The 22,562-nt window shown below is 34.1% G+C and overlaps 1 protein-coding gene across 4 annotated transcripts in view; it reads right to left on the reverse strand.

Moving 5' to 3' along the window:
• LOC111055038 (ubiquinone biosynthesis protein COQ4 homolog, mitochondrial) overlaps positions 1–8,932 on the reverse strand; it is a 34,531-nt gene extending 25,599 nt beyond the window's left edge. Inside the window, exons 1-3 of one of the 4 annotated variants that reach the window (XM_022342199.2) lie at positions 8,768–8,932; positions 5,720–5,921; positions 2,545–2,641 (exon numbers count right to left, since the gene is read on the reverse strand). In XM_022342199.2, coding sequence (XP_022197891.1) covers positions 2,545–2,641; positions 5,720–5,921 — 299 coding nt within the window. In that variant the 5' untranslated portion in view covers positions 8,768–8,932. Of the gene's footprint in view, positions 1–2,544; positions 2,642–5,719; positions 5,922–6,571; positions 6,920–8,450 lie in introns of those variants that run through there. The other 3 variants (XM_022342200.2, XM_039427481.1, XM_039427480.1) reach the window with 3 other exon arrangements.
• Between the last annotated feature and the right edge of the window lie 13,630 nt (positions 8,933–22,562).

A 22,562-nucleotide genomic window follows, 5' to 3' on the forward strand; every position in this document is an offset into this window, starting at 1 on the left:
TGAAAATTAATCTTGACAAGTCTGTAAAATCAAGCAGAATGATCAAAGCCATAGTAATGTAAAATATAATAGAGGTAATCATATTGAAATTATATGTCGCTTCCTAAAGTACCGTACTCAATTCGTCAATGTTTATTCATCCATTTATTAATCAATGAGTTAATTAACATATAACTTCAAAGTTGAGAGTTATCAAGTTATAAGTAGGAATGACAATCGTTTCGATTGAACAACGATGGATAAAGAAAAAAATTCTGCATACCAGGGTAAAAAATATGATTTATAACTTGAAATCGAGTGAACAGAGTTATTTGCTCAATCAGTCTCTTATCTCCTAATGCGTGTACAGTCAGACAAATGATTGGCAAGCACAATGTGAATTGATACTTTTCTTTTTTGAAGTTTTATTATGTTTGTTAGATCCAACCAATAGAAAAATGATGGATATGTTGAACATATGATTGATAATATGATGATCCATATAATAATTTAATATCGGGGACCGAGCTTCGCTCTGGAGTACAGAAGCATAACAATTTATTACGAAAGAAGAAATTATAATAACATTCATACAGAAATGTTCTATCTAATCACAATGAATTGAGATTAATTGAATGAATGAATGAATTTATTTTCCAAAAACAAAATACAAAAAAGCTCTACAAAAAATAAATATATGCTAATGCACTTAACTAAAATACATACATAAAATTCCCAGAGGAATGCAAAAACTTCCCTCACAAATGCCCAGTTGCGCAAAAGCCGGTTAAATTTAAATCCTGATTAACTTCACGTGAACCAAATCAGAGAAGACCATTTCAAAAAGATGGATATACTGGAATTAATCAGGATTGAAAATAACCCGGCTTTTTTGCAACCGGCACTAAGTACCTGATTAAATGATTATAAAAGTTCAACAGATGAGTCATAATTTTGACACAGTCCCACACACATGAACTCGTTCACTCACTTCCATCACCAACAGACGATGAAATAATTATTATCAGCTGTTTTTCCAAGGATGAATAATAATTATCCTTTTAATGTTCTTCAGCGAGCTTTCCCAGGGATGAGACCTAGTGCAATCGAATCTTTATATTATAAACCTACTATGTTCTGAATTTCGTGAGAATCGTTAGAGCCGTTTTCGAGATCCGGTGAAATACAAACATACAAACATATAAACAAATAAACAGAAGTTGCTCGTTTAACAGTATAGGATATAAATTATGTTATTCAATGTTATATAAATTTTTTTCCTGATCACAAAACAATCTTTATGCAAAAGTTTTATTGAAATTAAAACAATACTTAGTAATGCTAATTAATTGTATTAATTAATACACTAGTTCTTATGAATGTATTTTTTATTCATAAATTGTCAATCAAAATCAAAAAATCTAAGCCCAAAATATATTTATTGCCCAAAAATATAGGAATTGTACCGACAATACTAATTTCTTATTCCGTTTCTACACCCTTGCCAAGTGCGCATGAATGTCGATTATCGTGAGAGTGTGGCTACTATACCATCGCTCGCCCTTACTCCGCCTATAGATGAAGGCCCTATATAGCGAGCCACTTGGCAAGCGACTTGACAAGCGGGTTGGCGAGAGTGTGGCGCTGGAATTAGATTTGAACAGTCTCTGGTATTGTGAGAGTGAATTGCAGAGTGACTAGAAAATGAGATCCGATTGGTTTTAACAAATAATAAACATCCATATATAAGAATACTAGGTAAACGCATAATTATTATTTCAATGAATAGAGGTTCGCAATGCGTAAGAGATAAAACGACATTAGACAATGTATTATTGCCCTCTTCTGTAACAGACGGCATCTTTAAAATTTCTCTATAATATAGCAACCTAATATATGTGAATGAACATAGCTATAGTACACATTAATAAGGATTCTTTGAGACACAAAGTTATTCATCTACTAGGCATAAAAGTACCTCTTGAGACTTTCGGGATAATGAGGTCAATATGAGTCTTCCATTTCAAATTATTCTGTACATTAATGTCTTGAAATTTTACAAAAAGCGCTGAATTTTCATCATCATACACGACTGATAAATCTTATGTTTTTTTCAAATTAAAAGCAAGTTTATTAGCCCTACAACAATCCAATATATTATGGAATTCCCTTTTAAATTTGAAATAGTTTATCTGATGTTGAGATCAATCAATAAACAATAATTTTATTAAAATCAACACGAAATAAACAAAATAGATAAATATACAAAACGACACAAACAAAAAACTACAAAAACAGGCTTCATGGTATGCTGGAAACAAAGAAAGGTCAATGGCATTTCAATTTGAATAATCCGCAAATATGTAACACTTTGTGCTCTCCCAAGGTTACCTGGCAGGTCATTCATATGAATGATAAACAGCAAAAGTCCTAAAATTGAACCCTAGGACACAAGTAAGTTCAGGTTAAAACATAAATAGTGCACGAATTGCGACTTGAAGTTCAAATTACTCAATGTTTTACTATATCTCAAAAATCAAATTAGTAAAGTAATTGGTGTCTTACTTTAGGATTTCTTGGCCTTCTGGACTAGTTGACATTTTATTCATCATATAATTCAGAGCAGCATCACCGGTTGTTTCACCAAATATAGCAATCATATCTAAAAAAAAAAAAAAACAGTTTAGTAAAGTCAATTCAAAGTCAATTTGAATGTCATTAAAAATAGTCTCAGACACTAGCCACTTATTTTCATTTCACACTGTAGAGAACTATGATACTTAAGTTCGTCCATTGATGACCAAAGTAGTTCTGAAATAATGATAGAAGTACAAATTGTATAGGTACCGTAGTCTGCATGCACTATCTCATATCGATTTTAAACTAGCCTCCTGATAAGATCTTTATTCTGTAGTAGTTGGCTTGCCTCCGGAAGTATATTATATTACAAGTATAGTAATGAGTGCTAAAGCTAATACTAAATTGAATTCTCCAAGATGAAACAAAAATACAACTAAGCAAATTATATATAATGTTTGTTATAGAGCTTTTTCTTTTTGTATTTTTGACTTGTGGACTGAAGTTTTTGTTACATGATGACTTTACCTTTTGGCGTTTCCTTATTTTTTGACTTGTGCATTTGTGGACATGCTTATGCCATTAGCAGAAGCTTTTCATTATTATTATACCGTAAACCGGAATGACTTTTTTTAACCTCTATATTTTTGGAAAATTTTTCAAATCCTTTTATCTCTGATCTCTGCTATCCAATAGCCGTAGCCCTAATCATTATCGAAGTTCTACAATCGATAAATTGTCGATTCTCGCTATATTGGTTGAACTTTATTATTTATTGATCTATACAATAAGTACATCATCAAAATGATAGGGATAGAAAAAAATGAGGTAACCTTGTGCTATTCCTCTCCCAAATTTAGATAAGGTTACACATAATCCGAAATAGTTTAGGTCTTGTAGTTGTTCACTTCACAAAATTTTCAGTCCTTAATTAATTTTACAAAGTAGATTTTTAAATTTAGATGCTTCAAAACCAAACATAGAAGAAATATTAGTCCAGTCACTATAATACATTGGTGCATGCAATTTATATTGTAGTTCTGATTTTTTAATATATTATTTGGGTACATAAGAGAGGTCCAGAACCAATTTCTTCATGCAAAATTTCCTTGTGCTAGATACAGAGTGGCCCAAAAACCTCATTTTCCAGTTTTCAGCTATTTATGCCAAATATCGTAATCGGACAGAAAAATTTGCTCTTGCCTTTTTTTAAGACTATAAAATTTTGAATAAAATGAGATCATTCGGAACTATCTATCTCCACTGAGTACTGAGTTATAATTTTTCAAAAATTTTGATGAATTTTGGTTTTTGATCTTCAATATCTTCCGATTGTTACCATTTAGATGTATAATTCAAAATCCCTCTGGGCGTATATTTGTGATCTACAATCTGAGATCAGGTAGAGCTCTCTCTCTTATAGATTTCCAGGTACACCTGACAACAATGCTCCTTGTATTATGAAAAACACCTAATTTTCAGCTTCAACCATCATCACCAACTACATTGTCCTTACATTGATATTTTGCACAATGACATAAGTTCATGAGATCATGTTCTATGAGAATCACCCGTTAGATGCACTTCATTTCAGTATTTCCTAGTGGAGAGGCGCGCTCAAGGACACCTCAAAGATCAAAAATTCAAACACTCATAACTTTTGATACAATGCTCAGATTTCATCGTACAACACTTCATTCTTTTCGGCTCGTCAAGGCGGTCCAAAATCATGCATCATAAGTCGAATTCGGTCGAAAAATGGAAAATTTATTGTTGAGTGTACTTAAGCCCATATTCCAATACACAAAAAATGGCCAATTTCTATATTCAAAGCTGCATGTCTTGTGAAATACATCTGATAAAATTTCCAAATCTAGTGAGGATGTGGTTGATGTTGTTGATCAAAAACTAAAATTCATCAAAATTGATTTTTTCTTCAAAATTTCACTGATTTTTGAAAAATCATAACTCAGTACTCATTGGAGATAGAGAGTTCCGAATGATCTCATTTCATTGAGAATTTTATAATCTTAAAAAAAGGCAGGAGAAAATTTTTCTGTCTGATTACGATATTTGGCAGAAATAGCTGAAAACTGGAAAATGAGCCGTAAATACGAGGTTTTTGGGCCACCCTGTATCTAGCACAAGGAAATTTTGCATGAAGAAATTGGTTCTGGACCTCTCTTATGTACCCAAATAATATATTAAAAAATCAGAACTACAATATAAATTGCAAGCACACCCCCTTTTTTATGTCTATATTGACTGGACTATATATCAAATTATCATCACTAAAATAGGAAATATTCACATATTAAAGAAATACTTTTGCAAGACCAAAAAACAAACTTAATATTCTAAAATCATTATGGACATAAAACCAATCTACCTGTTGCATCTTGTGTTTTTGTTGTCGGAAAACTTTAAATTATTAAACCCATTTTCAAAAGAATTTGATATAGGTGAGTACATTTTATTTTTCGTTTCCATTATATTTTGGTATATCCATAGTTGGTTCTGAATGTATTACTATTCAAATACAAGGTTATATTTAGAATAAACCTGGGTTTACTTTGTCTCAGCGTGAAAATTATATTATGCAGGATATGATGCAAATTTATACAATTCAAAACATGATAGATATTTTGTATTTATTTAATCTAATAAAACAAAATATCCACCTTCCTGAAATTAATACGTTCTGAATATTCATCTGTTGCAGTTTCTGCAGCTGCAGACAACATGCTTCGACGCTACAAAAGATCTTCGGGCAGCAAAATTTGAAATATTTTTTTAATAAATCGTTTGTGATGTTTTGAAGTACATTTCATTTTTATAATTTTACTATCCATTTTGAAGGGTTACAGTTGGTTTTACATTGTCTAACTCCATATAATATGTTATATACAGTATAATTAACTAATGTTACATTTTGTATAGAAAAAGAAATGAAAATAGAAGAGTTTAATCGTTTAAAAATAATGAATCTTACTTAGAAGTTGAAAAAACCAGCATTCCGCTAGTTGCCTATTAGCGCTGCCTGTTAATTGCTTCCTATGATTTTTATTGAATGGTTTCTGATAACTCGATACATCTTATACATTATTACATCAATAGATTGATATAACTGATGTTGAAAAATGTGATCTTAAAAATTACTTACCACCTCGAGAAGGGTCATAAATTGATGTTAGACTTGATCCAATACTCAACATAATTCTTTGAAAAGGAGATAACTTAATGTGATTACTCTCATAATCTGCGTGAAAAGTGTTGATCATACGATTTACTGTTTTGTCGCATTGTTTGTATTCAACTGTCAAGATCTTCGGCAGAAGAGAGTACGTCATACAATGTTTCAACATCTGAAAAGAGCCAAAAATACATTGGATTAATTAGGCCCATTTTCTCTCAAAAACTAGTGAAACAAAAATTGGGGAATACAGAGTACCGTGAAATGTTGTATGGTACATGATGATGATGATGAATGAAGGAGCAAGGTTCTAGAGCAATGTTCATTGAGGAGTACTACTTACAAGTTTTCATACCTATAACGACTTTTACAGTCACGATTGCCGCAGTCTTAACATATAAATAAGGGACATATAAGTTAATGCCTCATCTACATGTTGGCTCAATGAAGGCCAATGCTGATCAGCGCCAGTGTGTGAATGAGTGGTTTGCAAGCGCAGGCCTTCACTGACCTACGTTGGGTTACCAGGCTAAACCAGCGACTGGGCCAACATGGTGGACTAGCCTTAAGAGATATTATTTATTTATTGGATAGAGCAAACAATACAATAAACAGAATAGAAAACACAGGCCATTGCCCGAAATTTCTTCTATTGTTATGCTCAACGTCGGCAAGACACAGAATATCATGTGCACTCTGAGAAACCACTTCAATCATTCATTGAATGAACCGGTGAAGCTTTTGGGATTTAACTTCGATCCAAAGTTAACATGGAGTGCTCATGTGGATGCTGTATGCAGAAGATTGTCTCGTGTGATCTACCAGTTGAGAAGACTGAGGTGCTTGCTGACTGAGGAACATTTGATTATGGCCTATTATTCACTGTTCCATAGCCACATTATCTATGGAATACTGCTGTGGGGACACTCTTCACACTGTGAGAGTATTCTTATGCTGCAGAAGAAGGCAGTTCGGATATTGTCATCCAGTGGTCATCTGGAGCACTGTAGGCCACTCTTCGCCAGACTCGGGATTCTCACAGTTTTTAGCCAGTTCATCTTTGCTTCCCTGGTTGGTATTGGGAATACCAATCTGACAGTGAATTTGAGGGGGTTGCAGAGTGCCTACTCACTTCGAAATGCTCTCGAAGTCAATGTTCCTCGATGTAGGCTAAGTAAGGCTCAGAACTGTTATCCCAATATCGCTATTAAAATGTTTAATATGCTACCTCCATCTGTGCGTCATTTGAGTGACAGTGAGTTTAAGAGGAGACTCAAGTCCTGGCTGCGTGCCAGACCATACTACTCCTTGAGTGAATTTTTTCAGGAGTCTACAGTTGACATTTAGTGGCCATCACCGTGTTTAGCCATCTATGCCATTATGTTTTATTTTTTGACGTGACAGTGTTGTCAAAAACTTCTGAGTGAAATTGTATTTTTGACGTGATGACCAACCCAGCTCATCTGGCTGGTTAATGGTCATACAAATGAAGATTGAAGATATTTATTAATTTTATCTATCTCAAATTGGTCAAATATACTGTAATGTGGGTTATGTCCATATCAATTTCTATTCCAAATAAATAAATCTTGCAAATAAAAAAAACGATTTTAGATTTAGATAGGTTGATAATGAAACTTTTGAAAAACAAAACGAAAAACATAAAATATGAAAAAAAGTAACTTGAAACTGTAAATATATTTGCACTACCGTACTGAGGCCTATATACACTACTAATATTGAATACGGTAATAAAAGTACGGATCCCACAAATTCTCAATTCCAGAGTTGGAAATTCATTAGTAAAGTACAGGACAAAAAAATGCTATCTTATAATTTAAAAAATAAAAGAGCAACCTCAGCTTTGAACTTAGTAACAAGTTTACAATGCAAAACCATTTGGTTCAACTAATAACAGATTAATTATTACAAAACTATGCAATCAGAAACTTTACATCACATACTACGGTCAATTTTTGTGATAGAAATAGTAACAATAATTGTAATTGCCCACTAATAGAACGCTCTGACAATATAAAGTATTTAGGAATAATAGTAGATGATTCATTGAAATGGAACAAGCACATAGCATATACAACTGCCAAAATAAGGAAGCTTATATACAAATTCTATCAATTAAGGCGTATCATAGACAAAGAAATGTTAAAAACTGTATACTTAACATTAGTTGAATCTCTTTTAAGGTACGGTCTGTTAGTTTGGGGTACAGCTAACTTCAGTTTTATAGATCCATTATTTAAAACTCAAAAACGCATTTTGAAAATAATGGGAAACAGGGCAATCCGGTTTCCAACTGTATAATTATTTATAGAAAATAGAGTACTCAGCGTTAGGCAATTATATATATTGTTGTTATTAGGGTATATGAAAAAACATCAAAATAGGAAGCATATCATAAATCATATTCATAATACTAGAATAAGAGAACGTTACAACCAAGAAGTACCAAGGATGAATACAGCATTTGGGCAAAGATCACTAGGATATTTAGGGCCTACAATATCTAATAGAATATCATTAGAAATCAAAGGAGAGGAAAATTTCAATAGCTACAAAAGAAAAGTTAAACATTAGTTATTCAGTATTGGGATACAAAGTAGTGAGGAACTAATAGTAAGTAGGATTTAGATTTAAGTAGTATTCTTTCTAAATAACGTAATTTATAGGTAGAAAATAGTACCTCGGTTTAGTATCTTTGTACTAGGTAATGCTTAGGGTATAAGATTTTTTTGGAACTTTTGTATTAGGGCTGTTGTAGCATAAATTAGTATTAATTTGATGATAACCTCGACACATATATTATATAGTGAGGTATCATTTTCTAAACCGTGAATATTGTTATATTAAAAAATATGTAATATAATGTAATGTATGTATGAATTTATGAATAAACTCCTCTGGATGTGTCGTCCAACATCCAGAGAAAATATTATTATTATTATTAATTATTATATAATACAATAGATTATCTGTACACTTATCTGTTAGTGATCTTACACTTATGCTTAACTGAATTGTCTATTAAAAATCATTAAATTAATACGATTAAAAATGAAAATTCAACGATTATAAATTGAGATTCAGCATACAGGTTATGTTTAATGTTTACGTTTTTTTTCGGTTGACGTTTCAGGATATCTTGTAAAGATGGCGCTTGGAGCTGTTACAGACTACCAACTTCAACTATCAACATTATTTTAAAGAGTTCAAGGAAACATTTACATTTAAATTTTACTCAATTAATAATTATCAATGTTTAAAGCTATTGTAATTACTTTGGTTTGAATTATTTCATATTAATTCCATAATATTCATCTCAAAATGCACAAAAGTGAGTGTGATTTTTGTGAGCGCGCCTAATTGTAGCGAGATTCGAAGGTGAACTTTGGTGTCACATTGTAAAAATTTCATATCAAAATCCTTAGCATAATCAATCATTCAACTTCAATTTATTTTGTCCACTCAAATAAATTTATTCAACCGTCAAAATATTAACCGTTATATTTTTATATGATTTTGTCATTGCCATCTCGATCATACTGTTAACTGTTCCAAGGAGGATAATAAACTGTTCCAATACTCTGTTACAGAATGTAGTATCTGTTCCATTTCCAATTTCCAAATTATTAGTGTGGAAGTTTTGAATAAATAGCCTACAAAACTACAAGCACTACAGACCTTCACCTTCCAGTCTTATGTTTAGTTAGGACCTTATTATGTGATGAAAATGTAATTTTATTTATTTAGTATTATACTGTTGAGTGTTTTTCGAATAAGTGATAATTGAGTTTCTTATCTAAAATATTAAAAAGTGAATATAGAATTATCCTCTTGCAATAATTGCTGTAATAGCCAGTCTTGAGCTGTTCTTGAAGGTAAAACTAGTTTTCTTTTAATTCTCTATAATGGAATGTTTATGCAGTCTGTTGAGATTTGACGTATTTATTTTTACACTTATTCTTTCTTAAATGTATTTTTTTAAGGTAGGCTAGTTTATAATACAAATACAGTAAAGCTAAAGTTTATCTGATAAGCTCAATTTTTATGTTGCGTGATTCAATTAGGCCTATTTAAATTGTGCCAGCAATTAAATTTTGTAGAATTTGGACAGCAAGGATTACAATTTTCAACTGAAGCTTTCAGTTGGGTACCTATTGAATTTACATATAGAGATTTGGTGAAAGACTCCAATGTTGGCCATAAAATGTAACTTTTATTCACTAAGACAAAATATTCCAATAGAGAAGTAAAAGTAAAGAATAGAATTGATGTAATTTTTTATAATAATATACAAAAACCATTTGAAGTAAATGAAAGGTTAGTCAAATTTGTAGGTTAGAATTAGAGTGCAAGGAGGCTAATCTACTTAAAACTCTTATTTATTTATTGGATAGAGCAAACAATACAATAGTCAGTAAAGAAAAAACAGGCTAATTTTTCAAATCCAATCAAATTTTATTCACCAATTGGCCAACAATTAATAAATAATTTGTAGTTGAATAATTGGTGTTGCTAGAAAAAGAAATCTTGTGCTCTAGCATCTATTGCCTAAAACTTCTTCAATTTCCTAATTTTGTCTAATTGTCCAAATATTATGTAGGTAAGGTATGTCCATTTCAATTTATACACTAAATGATCAATCTGAATATACAGATCAGAATAAAACAAACAATAATTGATATGAAATTCAAGTCAAGTCGCACTTCATACAACAAATATTATTACAATTTTTACACGAGTAACTTGAGCATAAAGAGTAACATAAACTACATTCTACTTGGAACTGTGCTTTAGTAAACTAGGCCTATATCCTGCTTAATTATTATATTTCTATTGCTTGAAATTTCTGAGAAAGTGCACTATGTGGGTGTCTGTCAATAAATCTTTATGATTTAAATAGGTAGTTCTTATTTAAATTGCGATAGACTACAGAGACCGAAGACTGATCTACAACATCTATAAACAAGAAATTGGAGTTATTAGGAGTGGAAATGAAGAGGAATCTGCACACCAGTGGCGGTTCTAGACATAAAAAACTGGGTAGGCAAAACTTATCATACTGTAGGTCTATTCATAGACCTAGGGTAGGGCTACTTAAGTAATTCATGTAAAAAAGACGTCGAAGCATATAGGTATTAAATGAAGATGTATTAATAAATATAAAATTGTTAATACTCATATTTAATTGTTCAATTCGACACTATTTTGCTAATAGGCCAACCATAATTTTGCTGTTTTAATCATTCTTTCAAATAATATTTCAATTTGATAGGCTATTTATTTGGAATATCGAAAGAAAATTTCTGAAATAAATACACATTTTAGTATTCATGAAATCAACGGTTTATTACACTTTAACATTATTTAGAACATAGAGTAATACATTTTATATTTACAACTGTAGTCTTCTTTGCCCAACATTGCTGAACGCCTCTAAGATTTTTTCAGGGTTCTTAATCAGCCTTTCACTTTCCTCTAGTTCAATAGATAGAATTGAAAGATTAGTTAGACGTTGTGTTATCATGTAGACCTGAGGTATGTTTTCCCCGTTCTAAGCATAGAAAGCCCTGCGTTCACGCACTGCAAATGTGGCATAGTAATAGAATAGAATAAAAACAATTTTCTGTTGAATCATCTAAAATACAACTCATGACTATAAACATTTAAATATACTTCCAAAATTTATTTTTTTATTCAACATTTTTAGGTTTACATGAAAAATTTAAAAAAAATCTCATAAAAACTGGGTAGGCGGCCGCCTACCCAGCCTAGGCCTAGAACCGCCACTGCTGCACACATTCAAAAAGGGGTACGACAAGGATGCACGCTATCCCCATACTTGTTCAATGTGTATATTCAAAAGGCAATCGACAGAGTGAGAGAAAAAGTTTGTACAGGAGTGAGAATTCATGGGGAAACGGTAGATATGCTTCGTTTTGCAGATGATATAGCAGTAATGGCAGAAAGTGAAGAGGAACTACAGAAAACACTGAATGAAATGGACAGAATAATGGAGGAAGAGTTTAGATTGAAAATAAACATCCGAAAGACCAAAGTGCTAATATGTTGCAGGACAGGGGAGAACAGCTCAGCAGTAAAGCTAAGGAATGAGGTAGTAAATGAAGTGAAGGAGTTCAATTACCTGGGTAGCAAAATCACAAGTGATGGAAGAAGCTGCAAGGACATTGCCAGCAGAATTGCCCAGGCTAAGATTGCCTTCAATAAGAAGAAAAATCTATTCACCTCAAAAAACATAAGTCTCGACGTAAGAAAAAACATGTTGAAAACGTATGTATGGAGTACTGCAACATATGGAAGTGAGGCATGGACAATGGGGTTGAGAGAGGAAAGAAGATTGGCTGCATTCGAGGCATGGTGTTACAGAAGAATGATGAAGATCAGTTGGAGAGATATGATTACAAATGAGCAAGTTTTTGAAAGAGTGGGAGAGAACCGGAACTTCTTGAAGTGGATCAAGCAAAGAAGAGCACAGCTGATTGGCCACATCATCAGACATGACACTCTACTGACAAGGATAATGGAGGGAATGGTTGAGGGAGGGAATATGAGAGGAAGACCTAGGCTGGAGTATATGAAACAATTGCTACGGGATATGAGATGTGGATCATACTACGAGCTGAAGCGGAAAGCGGACGACAGAAAAGCATGGAGAGCTGCTGCCAACCAGCCCTACGGCTGTTAACCCAAGAGAGAGGTAGTTCTTCTTCAGATGAATATCTTTCCAAATGGCAATAAAATACGGTACACCTTTTTCCAAATGTATGAATCTACAGTAATCAATTGATCGCTTGGAAAGATCATCAAAAAATCATCTGGTTTGTTCATACTAATTTAAAACTCACGTCACTTCTAGAAAAGCTCATACACTGCAACCTATGGGAGTAAAATAATATACATCGACTTTTGTGATAAACATTGATCAGTACGGTACTGTATGGATTTTAAACCTACACAACCCATACCAAACCTAACTAACTTGAGTGTCAGAAGCTATAAAATCATTTTTTTTTTCAATTTACTTCCCAAAGTGCTATTCCCAACCACTTTTTTCCTCTGCGCGGCTAGAGCCGTCGCTAAGGGATTGCGCCTTTAGTGAGCAATTGTAGAAACCAATTGATTAACAACTTCTAAACTTGAATTATTCTTCTTTATAGAATGGAGTGCAAGAATATTCCGGCTAAGTTCCATCGTGAAAGAGTTGGCGTTGCATCTAGTGCAGATGCTCCATTCACCCATAACAAGATCGAAGGTAAAGGTCTAATTTGTTTTTCATTGAACATCACCATTATAACGCAAGCTGCAAATGTCACGTTGAATATTATAAGATTCAGTGTAGGCTATAACAAATGTAAAAATCTGGTGTGGCGCACTCACACAACTTTTCTTTGCTGTTATGAAAATTATTGATCACATGACGCTAGTGTTCACGCGCATCTCAAGTCTACTATCCAAAGATCTGAGCCAGCTGGGGACAGGACAATAACGCTGGAGACACACGAGGTCTGCTATCTCTTCATAGTGAATGATTTAATAGAATCAACAGTTTGCAATTGAATAATCACATTTTCTCGAATTTCAAGCTTATTTTCAATTTTAGGTGAAAATGTTACTGAACATTAATTGTAGAGATTTTTATTCTCAATCTTTTCCATTTGAAATTTTATCTGAAGCCTGATAATTGGGAATCTAAAATCAAACTTAGCATAGATGGGGCGGAGCTCCTGAAATTGCTACAGATATGGGACTTGTGGCAGTTGATAGAGCTTATCGATGACTATTTTTGGTATAAACTTGATCGCGAAATGCGAAAAACCCTGTTTTTTAAAACATTTTCGCCATTTTAGCCGCCATCTTAAATTGCAGTTGATCGAAATAATTGTTCGTGTCGGATCCTTACTTACTTGTTACTTGTTCAGTCTTCGCCACAGTCGGTGACCGGGGAATTGTCAGTATTTCCTCATGCTTGAGGAGGTCAGTGAATGTTGTCAGCCGCACGTCCTGCCAGATGCTGATAGGTGTGGTCCCGGATGTACTCTGACAGCGCATAGTACGGCCTGGCTGTCAGATAATGCTTCAATGCAGCAGAGAAGAGCCTTTTGTCTTCCAGGGCCTTCAAGGTAGCTGGTAGCAGGTTATAGAAGTAGGCTCCCGCATAGGCTGGTGAGCTTTTATATTTTTTCAGTCGGTGTTGTGGAAGGTACCTATGTTTTTGGAATTGCTTGTTCTGTATCCATGCTTGTCGCCCCGCTGTTGTGGTTTAGCTTTCCTTGCCAGAATCGTTGCCTCCAGGATGTACAGAGAGATCACGGTGAGTAGTTTGTATTTTTTGAAGAGTGGTCTACAGTGCTCTGTTATGTTCATTCCAAGAATAGTTCTAAGTGCTCTCTTTTGTAGTATTAGTATTTTGTTGAGATGTATTTGTGATGCTGAGCCCCAGGCCACTATGCCATATCTCATGTGTGAAGCGAACAGGGCATGATATGCAGTTAGTGCTGTCTTTTCACCTGTTATACTTGTCAGGCGTCGAATTACATAGATTGCAGATGATAACTTCTTACTTAGTTGTTCAATGTGGGGCTGCCATGTTAGGTTCTGGTCGATGATGATTCCCAAGAATCTTGTATGTGAGGTTTGGCTATTTGGGGAAACTTCCAGGCTATTGTTTGTAGGTTGGAATTTTATGTGTACTGTTTTCTGTTTATTTATAGTGAGGTCCAGTCTATTGCATTTTTGAGTGGCTTCTTTCAGTGCTTCAACTGTTACATTTGGCTCCTGATTTTTATGTGGTACAAGTATATTAGTATCATCCGCAAACAGTATGCACTTGTTTCTGCTATCTATTTCATATGAGAGGTCGTTTATATAATTATATAAGGAATAAGAGAGGTCCGAGTATAGACCCTTGTGGCACACCTCTGTTTACTGCTCTGGGTGAGGATTTATACTGGATAATGCTGTTTTCTTTGTGATGGTCTAACTCGACATATTGAGTTCTGTTTGAGAGGTAGTCCTCCAACCATTGGAGAGCTCTTCTAGTTACATTGAGATTACTCAGTTTCTGTTTCAAATTTTATAAGTTTGAGAAAAAAAATTCTATCTACTCATTGACTTACGTTAGGTATTCATTTTCTATTTAAATTTCATAAAGTTGGAACCTACAAAATTCGGAAATCTCAAAATCACAACAGATTTTTATTATCTACTATGGCTAATTGTATCTTAGTCGACTTGAAATTTTTTGATCAAGATCTTGATACACTAGAAACAATGAGGAGTTCACTATTGTCCTAATATTGCAGCTATTATAACTCAATATCAGGGCACCGAGCTTCGCACGTTATTTATTTATTGATAAACAAGACACAATTCTTTAAATGATTGGGGAAGGATTAATATGCACAGCCTAAAACTGTTTCTTCCCCGAATTTTGATTCATACACTATAAATAGTCCAAAAAGTAGGTTATGTTCCATACACTTGAATTCAGGTCCAATTTCCAGTCCAAACATTTGAAAACAGAAAAGTTCCAATTTAGATTGTTTACAAACCAAATTGAATTAAAAATAACATTCACTAATTACTTGAAACTGTAAAATAATGATTAACTTTGAAAATTCTGATATTCTTATATTTAGAATGATATACCATGTTATATTCAGTTATTTCACCTTTCAAACCCTTAAGGTTTCTTTATCTTTCAGGTCGTGTTTATATTTTACAGCTGGCGGCTATACGTCAGTCTATAAATTTCGGGGATAAGATAATTTGAGTACATTTTTTATAAACTGCATATTCTGAAAATTCATACCAAGCACATTTGTTTGATACCTTTTTTATAAGATTTGTTCTACTAGAAGCCATGATATAAATAAATAAGCTTTATTTGTCATAAGGGCCATGCCCCATACAAAGAGTTGTACACTAACAATACATAAATTACAATTACAACATCAATACAATTGATCAACCCCTCTTCGAATTCTGGATAAAGGCCATTCCACACAGCACGTGGCGTGCGTGGCTGGACGCACGCTAGCTACTTTTCAAAACATCGCTTCCCAGCTAATCAAATGAAGCAATTCACATAGCAGCCACGGCCACGCGGCAACGCTTGCTATACTAGCCACGCGTGGCTACCGTTCGCTCTCTGAGCGATCTTTTCAAACGTGTCCGGCCACGTTTTGGTCCGAGCATGCGCAGAATGTATACTAGACGTATACTATCATATAGAACGTATACTATCATTGTCAGCCTCCAGGCCGCTCATTAAATGATGGAATTCGCCATAGGTCTTCCTTTTTTTATTGATTGGATGTACCCACTGGTCCCGTGCTGTCACCGAATACAATAAAACCAGCTCAATATCATTACTACTGCTGCTGCTGGAGTCATCAAACCAAGGTAAGCCACAAGAAAATCCAGATTCACACCACGGGACCGTCGGAGTTGACATCTTCCTGCATACTGATGGGAAACGTGGCCGGTATAGCATCGCAACAGTCGTGGCGGTGTGAATTGGCATGTGGCTAGCGTGGCCGGCGTGGCGTGCTGTGTGGAATGACCTTAACACTATTGAAATGAAATAGTTTGATGTAGACTCCTTAAAAATAACAAGAACACAGATTTAAAGCTACTAAAATATACAGATGGAATTAAATAGAGAATGCATTTATTCAAATGCTAATTATTATATTATAATTATTATTTAACGAAAATCCTAAATACATGCTGCAAATCACCCCGAAGACCTCTGCTACTGCAGACATTGACCCTGTTGTCAATGTCTGCAGTAGCAGAGGTCTTTGGGATGATTTGCAGCATGTATTTAGGATTTTCGTTAAATAATGATTATACTACTAAAATATCATTGATTGTATATGGGGGAGTAATTTTACATGTCACCGTGACATAAAAAGCTATACTAGTAAAACAATACACTATCTTTCAGATATTGAATATTGACTAGACATTACAACAAAAGATAAAAACAGTAGCCTGCTCCTCAAAAGCACCAACAACTTTTACTACAACTTTATAAACAACCTGTAAAACAACCCTTCAGTTCCAACAATATTTGTGATTATTAATGAACAATTACAATGATATTAAAAAAATAAATAAATAAAAGATCATCTCGTAGTCTCTATGATGTAATTTCGCACGTTAATCGCAATAGTAATATATTTGTAAATATATCTTATTTTATCTGGTGTTACATTTGAAAGAAGAACTAGAGCTTTATCTTCATAATTAACTATGTTTGCTACATATTTATTCAGAAACTGTTGTCTTATTTCTACATACATCGGGCAGCGTACAAGAACATGAGTGGGTGTTTCGTCCTCCCACATGTTACAAAGCGGGCAGTACTCAGTACTATCTATGTAGATTCCATGGTTTTCTAGATAAAGGTAAAAACCAAACTTCGAAGCCGTTCGTAGCTGTGTAAAACATCTTATATATTTAAATGGTGTCCTCATTCTAAGCTGGTTGCCAAGAACAAAATTGGGATTTAAAACCTTCCAAAATGGGAAAGAAATTGAATTAAATGCTTCCTGTTTGTCTTCTTCGTACAATGCTAAACCATGCCTACTTACAATATCCCATTTCATCCTACTAAGTGATGCTACCAAATTTCCTTGTTGGTTCAAATCAGTATTGAAAAAGGCAAAATCTAATTGATTCTTTACCAAATTCACCCAGTTGAGACTATTTCTGTTTTGATAGAAATGACTTCCTGACAAAATTAAGAGTTTTCTAAGGCAAATCTTTGGGTACCTGTCTTCTGGCATGTTTAATATTTTTATCAACCATGTTAAAATGTTGAAGATGATCAAATTAACTATTTTTACTCTTCCTATCTCCAAACGTAATACCCAGCTCGGTGTACATGAGCTTAAAAACAATAGTCTTTTGAAAAACCAGAGTTGAACTTTCTCTACTTGCTCAGCACATGCCAAGCCCCATACTTCCGCCCCATACACCGCTGTCGGAAGGACTACTGCTTCAAACAGTTTTATTTTGCTATCCCATGAATCCGAACGAGCGTTTCTCAAAACCTGTAGCATTACTTCGCTGACACCTTTGGATTTGGATATTATAGATGAGCAGTGTACATTGAAACTACCTGAAGAGCTAAACTCCAAACCCAAGTATTTATATCTATTGCAGACCTCTATTTCATCGCCCTTATAATAGAAGGGTCTGTTTTTTCTCAACCTTCCTTTATGAAATGGAATTATCTTGGTTTGGAAATGTTGACCCTCAATTTCAGACTTTCACAGTAATCCTCCTAGCATTTTATTTTGTTTCTCATGTCGGAAGGACTGTCTGCAAGGATGACAATGTCATCCGCGTACAAGAGAATTAGAATATCAGTGGAATCATCTATAGGTATGCCAGATAAACCTTTCTCTCTAAAGTAATGTTCTATGTCTGAAATATACAAAGAGAAGAGAAGTGGACTGATAGAATCCCCCTGTAAAACGCCTCTATCTACTGGGATAGATACATTCATATGAACCAGCTCTGCCTGTCTGTAAAGCTGACTAAGAAATCTTATAATCTTACCACTCACTTCCACCCTTCCCAACTTGTACCACAGATCATAATGAGGTACTCCATCGAATGCGGCTTCATAATCCACAAATAATGCATAGATAGTCTTATGTCGGAATTCTACATTTTGAAATAGTATTGAGTGTAAGACGAAGATGTTATCAATGCAGCCTCGATCTTTTCTAAACTCACTTTGTCCTTCTGGAAGAGCACCGCTATTTTCCGCCCACAATGACAAACGGATCTCAACTATTGTTGTAAGAATTTTCACAATTGTAATAATTAGGGTAATAATTCTATAGTTGCTAGGCTCATTGGGATCTCCTTTTTTGTGTAGTACAACATTAGTATCTTGCACCACTCATGTGGTATTATTTGACTATTGAAAACCTTATTTAGAAGGTTCAACAAATATACTCTCCAACAATGTGGTAAAGCTTTATAGAACTCATTAATTACATCAGTAATTAATGAGAAGCCATGATATAAGGATTAGAATGTTCACCACGACGCCCCCCGCCAAACAACTTGAAAAATTCGTCAAATTTCAATTTAATGGAGATGAGCACATTTTTTAAAAACTTCATATTCTGAAAATGCATAATGAGCACATTCATTTGATACCTTGTTCTTAAGATTTGCTTCACTAGTAGCCATGATATTAAGCTCAGACTGTTCACCACCACCCCCCCTCGTCATTATTAAACTCAGTTTCACAGTGAGGGTGATCAGCACATTTTTTTCAAAGTGCATATTCTGAGAGCACATTTTTTTGGTACCACTCTCAAATCATTCGCTTGAGTGGGTGAGGCTGGCTTGAAGCTGGCCCCTTTTCAGGGGCTTTTTTATGACTAGGGAATGAGCACATTTTTTTTAAAGTGCATATTCTAAGAGCACATTTTTGGCATCATTTCGAAAGCATTCGGTTGAGTGGGTGGGGCCAGCCCCACCCATTAAATGTGCTTTTTTAGGACAATGGAATGAGCACCGACTGGCTAATTATCAGCTGATTTCCGAACGCCTACCCAATCAGTCAATCTGAGAGCTTCCTGCCCTGTCGATTCGTCTGAAAAACGTCTCATATGGCTTGACTCTAAATCTTACGAACGGCCCGTTAATTCTCGGTTTCTTTCTCTCTTCAGTGATACCGTTATGTTGGTATCGTCTACTTGATGCAGCCATTATCCCTCACTACTTACCGTATTCAACACAAACGATACTTTGATTACTCACGTTACTTCATTTAGTACTTGGTACTCAAAATAAATGCATCTGATTTCCGGTAACCACACATTATGAAAATATTTTTTAGATTTATGCTGAACTTTTGCATTTTGCTTGCAAAAACTAATAACGCTTCGTAACTAGCACTTAGCAGCAGACTCAAGTTAGGCGGCCATGTTTGTGGTTCTATAACTCGACAAAAATTGATGATCCGGCCGCATCGATCACAGGGCGTTTGGTGGGAATGATATTAAACTGTTCAGCTCTGTGAAAGTTGCCCCCCTATCGCTCATCTGTGTCTTATGATATGAGATCGGAGGTTGAAAAAGATTACCCTGGTATAATCCTGCTTACAAAGAATAATAATTCATTCTCTTCAGCGACCACTCAACTTCCTAACGTGAGGTCCACGTTTCAATGGCAGTGTTTGATTAGCAATGGTATTGCTATCCTTGTCTATCATTCAACAAAACAGATAGCGCTATCTTTTTCTCGCTTTGCTTGTTGCCAGATCGTCTTTTAACAATGTTGAATTATTAATAAATTTACAAAATATTTCATCTTTATCATTAAAATTCAGTATGAAATCATTGGAAAATATAATTTTGTGCTTAATAAAATAAAATTGAATATTTTAAACAAGAATTGACAGTTAATATTATTATATCAATAAACCTGTATTAGCTACCGTCTATAGAAGGCATTGACAAGACAGAGGATCGGCAAAGTTGTTTTGCTATCTTTATCCACTGCCATTATAACGTGGACGTCACTATAGAATAATATCATAGAAAATATATCAGCAGTGATGATAAACGAAAGATGATGGGTGAGCTCATTAAGCTTACTACATCCCAACAAGAATTTCTTTCCTACTGTAATCACAACTTACAAAATTTCATTCAGTTGGCAGTGTCAAAAGGGAAATCTTTATACAGTTTTTGGATATCTCATATTGTAGTTTTGTAAGTTTTAATTGTCTGTATTGTGAATATTTCATACTTATATTGTTGAAAAATGTAATAGTGTGATATTGAGTAGATTTTATTGTAGTTGTTTTTCTGTGTATCTTATATTCTTTTGCAGGTTATTGAACTGAATGAACTTTGATTTTTACCTTGTGTTGAACCTTGAGCTTTTAGTGTGAGAATTGACCATGTTTTTATTGAATTTGCTAACTTGTTGCTTAGTTGTCGAAATTAAAGCAATTTTCGAGCATTTTTCAAATACAATTTCAATTTCATGTCAAAAAAGCTTCTGTATTTGGGAATTGTACAAATGTTGATTTTTTTGCAGCTTTGGCTTTTCCACTGAAAGCTATGCTTAACGCTAGTGGAAGGGGAATAATTTTCAGTAAAAAGGCTACAGTCCGAATTGAGACGTAACCGGAAAAACATCTTGTAACGGTGTGCGAGCCTCGGTCCTCTGAATGGGTCAATTTCCCATTCAGAGGGACAAATTTCAGTTATCAGTAATTTTTATCTATATAAATAGGAAATCAAATATTATAGAGTTAGTAGGAGAAGAATCAGGAAATTATTTGTGCCTGTGAGTTCAAATATAGTGAGTTTTCTTGAATTGTATGTGAGTGTTTCTGAAGAGTCCAAGTTTGAATATTGTTAAAATGGTTAGTGCCAAACTTTTGTTGTTTTCTTATACAGTGAATATCGTTTATAGTGACCTTCAAGGGACCATCAGTTTTGGGTCACTATAACCGATAGTCACTATATCAGATACTAGGCTCAGGAAGTACTAAAGTATACATTAGTGAAAAAACAGCATAAATAATGACACTTACGTTTTCGTTGCAGCATTTTATTCCAGGTAAACACACTTTCCAAACTGAAACGTCCTTTATATTATTATAATGTACTGTAAATTTTTAATAATTTTTATGAAAATTGAAACGAAATCACAAACAAAGTCACATTCAAATGGAAGTCCCGGTTAATACAGTATACAAATATGGCCCGTTCAAAAACTTCAGTAGGCTACTTCATAAATTTCATTTTAGTTTGAAAATAATTCAATGTTTCATAAAAAAAAACTTGAACTCAAAATAAAAAAAATTGAACTCAAAAAAATGCTAAAATTAGGTCTTTTTCAAAAAGTCTGTAATTTTCGTTTGTTTTTTGCACTTTGAATTGTAGTACGATGTTTGAAACTGTTTCTCTAGATTAAATAGAACATTTTTTGTTGCTTCATCTGCTGTATTTGTGACACTAAGAAATTGGCAAATTGTCTTGATCGCTTTACAAGCTTCAGTCAGTGTTGGTGGATTGATTTCCTCATCATTATCATTGTCTTTCTCAGTGTTTGTAACGTCGTCTTCTTCTCTCAAAGTCGAAGTCAGCAATTCCTCATCACTTACAGCTGCCGTCGTTTCCAAATCCTTGTCTACTTCTTCATACTCTTCAAAGAAATCCTGAGACACTGGTTGAGCCAAACTTCTCCCCCATTCTTGTAACGACTCTTCTGTGCATGCAGATTCAATAATGTTATCAGACTGCATTAAAAATCCTGCATGTCTGAAACAGTTTTTCACTGTAATGGATGTGACTTCATTCCAAGCTCTTTCTAATATTGTAATTGCGTCGAGTACAGAGACTTTTGTTTCACATCCTTCATCCAAATCTTGAATGATTTGTAGAATGAGACGTTTCCGATAGTTGACTTTCAGAGACCTTATAACACCTTGATCCAAGGGTTGCAAAACAGATGTTGTATTAGGCGGGAGGAACACCAACTTTATAGATGTAAGATTTTCAACATGTGGATGTGCTGGACAGTTATCTACCATCAACAATATTCTATCATTTTTCAAATACAATTTCAATTTCATGTCGAAAAAGCTTCTGTATTTGGGAATTGTACAAATGTTGATTTTTTTGCAGCTTTGGCTTTTCCACTGAAAGTTATGCTTAACGCTAGTGGAAGGGGAATAATTTTCAGTAAAAAGGCTACAGTCCGAATTGAGACGTAACCGGAA

This window comes from Nilaparvata lugens, chromosome 4 (genome assembly GCF_014356525.2).
Source record: "Nilaparvata lugens isolate BPH chromosome 4, ASM1435652v1, whole genome shotgun sequence".
Lineage (NCBI taxonomy): Eukaryota > Metazoa > Arthropoda > Insecta > Hemiptera > Delphacidae > Nilaparvata > Nilaparvata lugens.